The following is a 7,917-nucleotide window of genomic DNA, read 5'->3' on the forward strand; positions in this document are numbered from 1 at the left end:
ACGTTCAGTTTATATTTGAGGAAAATGACGACCAACAACATCCCATGCTTTATCTCAGAAATCAATATTATTACTTAGAAGTGATGAGCAAACTTAAGGACAGACTTACTTCTGGTTATGATCTATTATCAAGTTTCTTAATTAAAGACTGCAGAGACTGATCATTTTCTTCAACTAGTAAAATTGAACTTACGTTTAAGATCCGCAACATTTCCTACCCCAGTAACCCCCCGACCCTGTAACTCGGGGTGTGCGCGAATATAGAATTATGAAACTCTGTGGGGACATGAGTGAGTCAGCAGGCTTCTATAACCCCACAACCCAATAACCCCACAACCCAGTAACTCCACAACCCAGTAACTCCACAACCCAGTAACCCCACCACCCAACAACCCCACAACCCATTAACCTCGTAACCCTATAACTCTAAATGTGCGAGGATGTATGACTCTCTGAAGAATTTAATCTATATTTCTGTTGTAACCCCTTAAGAACTTGTCACAAACAATTTCCCGTAAACCCATGATGTACACATATTTTTGTTACCAAGTCACCCAGGGTATTTTCTCTTTGTATCTACACTAAAAGACACTTCGCCACAAAAACAATGGACCTAAGTATATTATGTATAACCATTTTCTATATACTTTATTATTTGTTAGATAATAGTGGGGCAAGTTCGCGAATCAAAAAAGATTAATCACTTATCTACCTCATATCAAGTGACTCACAAATTGTAAAAAAAGAGAGAGCATAAAAAACATCGCAAGTTTGTCCTACAATCCTGTATCCATCCTGTATCCAATTTTTAATCATTTAGTAATTACGGGATGTTGAAGATAAAAGAAACAAAACTATTTGTTGCAATAGCCCGTAAACAAAAGGATATTTTTTTATTTCTTAGTTATAAAATAAGGATGTTAGACTATCTATACTTTTTTTATACAAATTTTCTACAAAGAATTGTCCAGTGGCATAGATATAAGAGATTTCTAATATTATTCAACCTGTAACTTTAATATTAGTGAAAGTAATAAGTATCAGCTTTTTTCTTAGCTCTTTGTTATGCTAACTGCTGCTATATTTTTGGCTATTTGTCTCGAAAGGTGAGGTCATATTACAGCAGGCAGTTCAGTTACGTGGGTTTTTAAGTAATTTATTACGGACAGTATTGGCAGAGAAATAAATTACCACATTAAAAAAAATCTAATAAGAACGTGATGGTTTTTTTATTTAATTGGATATTTAATACAAAAAATGCCACGAAATGCTAAATGCTACAAAACCTGAATTTCAGAAAACAGACAATTTTATTCTTCGTGAATTAAACTTACAATTTTTCCTTTAGATTAGATAAACATCACTTATAATCTGAACTAAAATCAATTCAATAAAAATAAAATCAATGTGAATATAAGACAAGGAAATAGTGACACAGTACATTTTAACAAATAAATAATAATCGCCATAAGTATATGTGAGAACCGTAGGAATTTATCGTTTTCCTTTGTTTCGGTCACCAAGTCTAGATACATAATATTGAATGACTGTGAATACGACGTAATAAATTCATCAAATATTTGTTTATTACCATGAATAATTCATGGGTAGTATTAACCCAACCGCAAAGTTTAGTATAGGAGTATGGTATTAATAGCTAGCTTTACGGAAACCATTGTAACTAAATTGTAACATATTAGGGTAGTAATTACTAGTGGAAGTTCCATTCCTTTCTATATAATTCAATATATTGTGAATAATTAAGTTGACATACAGACATCAATAGCAATAAATATTTAGGCAAAATTAGTAGATAACTGTTCCAAATTTATTCGATAGTAAACAGTGCGTTTTAATTAAATTAAAATTGTTGCGTTCCTCATAACTTTCTACGCAATGTATCAACAATCAATTTTTTTTTTAAAGAAACCGCATTTTGGGTTCATTAGATTCAAGGTAGGTCACATGTCTTTAAAATTATTTGTAATTTTAAATACTTGTACAGTGTGTTCCCGAATGGGGCACCGCACTCTTGAATCTTTTTTATTGTTGATTTTTCGAGAAAAAGTTATTCTTGATAAAAAGTTTTGCTTATCTTGGAAAGCCATGGGCAATAATCAAATATGTAATATAATATACAGGGCGTCCAAAAAAATTCAAAATGTGAAATTTTTCCTAAGCAAAGTACCTCTAGTTTTTGTTTTCGTTAGAAAACTAATTAACAAAGTTGTTCGAGAACTCAAGAAATGTTTAAATATGGGGTTTAAAAAAAAAGAAGAATAATCACATTTTGCAAATAAGAATAGGCGATTTTTAACTATTTAACTTAAAGCAGACAGAAATTGTTGTTAAAATAAAATAAAAGTAGCTTTTCTAATTAAAAAACAGAAATAACAAATTTGAACTGGAATTAACAACAACAACGAAGCAAGTCCTATTCAATTTGTAAACGTCCAATACACATTTTTCTATTCTTTTTTTAAGTTGTTTGTACATAGACGAAATCGTTTCCGATCCGATTCCATAACATTTCACAAGATACATTCGTTTCTCCAGGGTTAGCATTATTAATACATTTTATTCGGTGGGCAGTTCATAAAAATAAATATGGTTACTTTGACATTGATAAGGAAATATCCATGGTAATTAATATGGTATGGAAGATAATTAAAAATTGCGGCGTCTTTTTACTTGCAAGTACTTATTGTACTTTTCTGACTAAATCCCGTATTTAAGCATTTCTTGAGTTATCGAACAACTTTGTTAAATAAAGAAAGTCTGCAACTGTTTAATTATAAGCATTAAAAAATAAGAACCTTCAAATCAAGGTATTTATGCACTATTGAAAAAAGAACTTGCAATTATATTATGTATTCCGTTTATGTGTGTGATAATGGCAACAACTTATACATTTCATGAAGACCGACTTTATTATTCAATGAACGGGAAATCATATTCAGAAAGTTATTGTTGGAACACATTAAGTAACTAGATATCTTGCAAATTTGCATTTATATGGAAAGTGCATTGATGTAAGAAGTAATTAATATGTTAAGGATTCTAGCAATAATTGTTCTGTGGGGCAATGTCTTTCATAAAAAAGTTGAACATCTGTTGTTTTCCTTTTTTCATTATGGTTATTTTAAGTCTGCCTATTTCGGTTACATGGCAAAACACCGACGCCAGGAGACGAACAACTTCCAACGTGGAATTTTTGCGGAACTCCCACTTATAATAATTAATTGTAAAAATTATGTTATGGTAATTGTGTAAAAAAATAAAATTCCAAGTTTTTTTTTTATATATAGGTCATCCATGTTGACAGACTGTTGGATTTGGGAGTTGAAAATCGATTTTTCGTTATAACTTTTTTGTTTTTCATTAAATTTGAGTAAAACCAACAAAATTTTACACCAAAAAGAGGATTATATTTTTTAGAAGGTTCTCTGAATTACTCCATCATGGTAAGTGTAGGTTCCCAACCTAAAAATGATAAAAATACAATTTTTTCCTATATTTGAGGTTATGTTACATCACGAGGTAATTTTCCGTACAAAACTCGTTATGCCATCCGAAAGTACTACACTCCCCCTTCCAAATCCATCGTTCAAATATCTTTTTTCATCTTCGACAAATTGTCTGTTGAAACCATTTAGTTTGGCATATTCGTTAATATTCGGAAATTGAGTAGCGTCAGGTGAAGACACAAGAAGGGACAATAATTAAATGACAAACACTTATTTTTCCACTGGTTTTTTTCAGGTCTTCAGGGTTACTAATTACGAATCTGAGGTCAAAATTACAANGGAGCAATGTCTTTCATAAAAAAGTTGAACATCTGTTGTTTTCCTTTTTTCATTTTGGTTATTTTAAGTCTGCCTATTTCGGTTACATGGCAAAATACCGACGCCAGGAGACGAGCAACTTCCAACGTGGAAGTTTTGCGGAACTCCCACTTTATCGCAGGATAGGGAATCTTTTACTTGCCTAGCATTGTCTAGAGGAGGGATTTAGGGTTTTACATGTTTTCCGTTTCTTCTATACAAAGCTCTCTCTCTTTCTCTCTTTCATGCTACTGGACGAGCATGGCGATCCTTCCTTGAATGGTCACTCATGCAACTACTATTCGCGATAAGTGTTACTTCTCTTTTCATGTCAATAACATGAATACCAGATCGCTAGGCCGTACTTGCCCCACCTGTCGATAAAATAAAATAATAATTAATTATTGTAAAAATTATTTTATGGTAATTGTGTAAAAAAATTAAATTCCAGTTTTTTTATATACAGGGTGATTCAGAACTTATCCAAAAAAAATTCTGGATGTACAGGGGACCCTTACAAATACAATTTTGTAAAGAAAAAATTAAAAAGGGCAGTTCGAAAATGATTTGAAAATACACTTCTGCACGGCACTGGAAACTGGTCCACTGTAAAATCTGACCATGCGACCGGCATGGCATGGCGGTGTGATAAAAACGGACAAAAANTCCATGGTAATTAATATGGTATGCAAGTACTTATTGTACTTTTCTGACTAAATCCCGTATTTAAGCATTTCTTGAGTTATCGAACAACTTTGTTAAATAAAGAAAGTCTGCAACTGTTCAATTATAAGCATTAAAAAAATAAGAACCTTCAAATCAAGGTATTTATGCATTATTGAAAAAAGAACTTGCAATTATATTATGTATTCCGTTTATGTGTGTGATAATGGCAACAACTTATACATTTCATGAAGACCGACTTTATTATTCAATGAACGGGAAATCATATTCAGAAAGTTATTGTTGGAACACATTAAGTAACTAGATATCTTGCAAATTTGCATTTATATGGAAAGTGCATTGATGTAAGAAGTAATTAATATGTTAAGGATTCTAGCAATAATTGTTCTGTGGGGCAATGTCTTTCATAAAAAAGTTGAACATCTGTTGTTTTCCTTTTTTCATTATGGTTATTTTAAGTCTGCCTATTTCGGTTACATGGCAAAACACCGACGCCAGGAGACGAACAACTTCCAACGTGGAATTTTTGCGGAACTCCCACTTATAATAATTAATTGTAAAAATTATGTTATGGTAATTGTGTAAAAAAATAAAATTCCAAGTTTTTTTTTTATATATAGGTCATCCATGTTGACAGACTGTTGGATTTGGGAGTTGAAAATCGATTTTTCGTTATAACTTTTTTGTTTTTCATTAAATTTGAGTAAAACCAACAAAATTTTACACCAAAAAGAGGATTATATTTTTTAGAAGGTTCTCTGAATTACTCCATCATGGTAAGTGTAGGTTCCCAACCTAAAAATGATAAAAATACAATTTTTTCCTATATTTGAGGTTATGTTACATCACGAGGTAATTTTCCGTACAAAACTCGTTATGCCATCCGAAAGTACTACACTCCCCCTTCCAAATCCATCGTTCAAATATCTTTTTTCATCTTCGACAAATTGTCTGTTGAAACCATTTAGTTTGGCATATTCGTTAATATTCGGAAATTGAGTAGCGTCAGGTGAAGACACAAGAAGGGACAATAATTAAATGACAAACACTTATTTTTCCACTGGTTTTTTTCAGGTCTTCAGGGTTACTAATTACGAATCTGAGGTCAAAATTACAAAATTTAAAATGGCGGATCTAATATGGTGGATGGAATAAAAAAATATTGGAATTTAGAAATGACAAAAAAATAGTACCTACGGAAACCTGGCATTTTTGGTTTAGATGGTTAGTCACATTTGGTCCGACTGTGTAATTTTTTAGTAACAGCTACCTTACCTAAAGATATTTCTACGAATGTATTGAACTTATTGATATCTTTATAGGCCTCCTGGAAACAGAGCAACCTCAGTGGTCTTGGTCCCCAAATGGAAAGTGAAAAAGCTGTACTTGTTTAATATTGATACAAGAAAGGGTTTTCGAGACAAGCGCGTTGGATGTTATTTTCGACATATTAATAGCAATAAAGACCTGAAAGCAACAATTAGTTCTTTATTAAGCAAAATAAATGTACAATGTAAAAGGACATTTGATATTATGGATAGATAAGGGATTTTCAGTCGACGTTCTGTATTTCGATTTTGCTAAGGCGTTTGATAGTCCCGAAAAACAGGCTATTGTACAAATTAGAACATATTGGAATACGAGGCCCATTACGTGCCTGGATAGATAGTTTCCTTACAAACCGAACGTTTTCAGTACGAGTTGGCAAATCGCATTCGTAATCTCAAGTAGTTCTTTCTGGGGTAGGTACCTTAAGGTTCTGTTTTGGTCCCAGCCTTATTTTTGGTATATACAGTCGACCTCTCGCTAAAGCTCAAATCGCAGCATGCACTGTATCATCATACTCTACAAGATGATATTATTTCCATCGAGCACTGGTGCTATGATTGTCTAACCCACTAAATTTAAATTAGTCTGCTGTTATACATATTGGTACAAATAGTCCCAAGTTAACATATAGTTCCGATCAAGGCCAACTTATAACAACTGTCGAAAACTAGAATGATTTAGATGTAGTAATCAATTTCAGTATCACCTGGTCCGCCATTGTGAAAAAAGCCAACTCCGTGTCTTATTTTTTAAATAACTGTTTCCAGAGCTCAAACGAACAGGTCTTATTAAAATTATCATATATTGGTCCGCATCTGGAATACTTTATGAACATATCGTCCCCTTACCTGATAAAATATATCAATCTGACAGAGAAGATTCACAAAATGGATCCCCAAATTTAGATCATTTCCATATCATCACCGTTTGGATAATTTGATAATTACTTGTACTAATATGGGACGTCTACGTGGTGATCTTATCCAAGTGTACAAGATCCTAAAAAATTATAGCCTAACTATTGTTGACTTGAATGACGATGAAATTGTAAGTGTACCCACAAAGGAAGAAGTAGAAGATTGTACTAAACGGTTAAAAAATAACAAGAGTGCGGGAGAAAATAATATAACGGCAGAAATTTTAAAGCATGGAGGGGAAACACTGGTAGTAAGAGTATGGGAGCTGACAAAAAAAATCTGGGAAGAAGAGAAGATGCCAGAGAAGTGGAATAAAGCGCTAATAATACCCATTCACAAAAAAGGAGCTAAGGAGGAATGGAATAATTATCGAGGGATTGCAGTACAAGATGTAACATACAAAGTGGTAGCGAGAATAATTAAAAACCGATTGGAAAAATACCATAACGAACAAGTGGGGGAATACCAAGGAGGGTTTAGGGCAGGAAGATCAACTACCGATCAAATATTCATCATGAAGCAGATCCAACAGAATACTTATGAGCAGAATTTGAGTTTACATTTGCTGTTTGTTGACTATCGGCAAGCCTACGACTCCATTAGTAGAAAGAAGTTGTCACATTCAATGAGGCAGTTAGGAGTCCCAGAGAAGTTATTGAAGTTGGTGGGGATGACTATTAGAAGAACAGAAAATAAAGTTACAATGAATGGGGCAGTATCTGAGGAGTTCAGTGTAATGAAAGGTTTGAGACAAAGAGACCCACTGTCCACAGTCTTGTTTAATTTGGTGCAGGAAGTGATTTTGAGGGAAAGTGGTATAAATATGAGAGGGCTTATATATGGCAGCCGACACCAGTGTTTAGCTTATGCCGATGACATTGTGCTGATGGCGAGATCCGAGGAAGAAGTAACAAGGGTTTTTAAGTTGTTGGAAGCAAAAGCAAGAGAATATGGCCTAGCAATCAATGAAAATAAAACAAAATATATGGTGATGAAAAATAATACCAGAGGACTTCCAGCAAATTTAAATATTAGTTGCACTGCAAATAGGAGATATACGATAGAGAGAGTAGAACAAGTCGAATATCTAGGAGTAACGCTAACGTGTAAGGGCGATGAAGAAAAGGAAATAGGAAAAAGGTTAGCGAAAGGAAGTAAAGCTG

General features: G+C 33.2%; 1 protein-coding gene across 1 annotated transcript in view; it reads right to left on the reverse strand.

The window, feature by feature from the left end:
- The window catches only part of LOC108911180 (tetra-peptide repeat homeobox protein 1-like), a 29,949-nt gene extending 23,394 nt beyond the window's left edge, over positions 1 to 6,555 (reverse strand). The window contains exon 1 of the mRNA XM_018716048.1: positions 6,544 to 6,555. Within this exon, the coding sequence (XP_018571564.1) occupies positions 6,544 to 6,555 (12 nt within the window). The remainder of the gene's footprint in view (positions 1 to 6,543) is intronic.
- Between the last annotated feature and the right edge of the window lie 1,362 nt (positions 6,556 to 7,917).

This window comes from Anoplophora glabripennis, unplaced genomic scaffold (assembly GCF_000390285.2).
Source record: "Anoplophora glabripennis isolate ALB-LARVAE unplaced genomic scaffold, Agla_2.0 scaffold739, whole genome shotgun sequence".
Lineage (NCBI taxonomy): Eukaryota > Metazoa > Arthropoda > Insecta > Coleoptera > Cerambycidae > Anoplophora > Anoplophora glabripennis.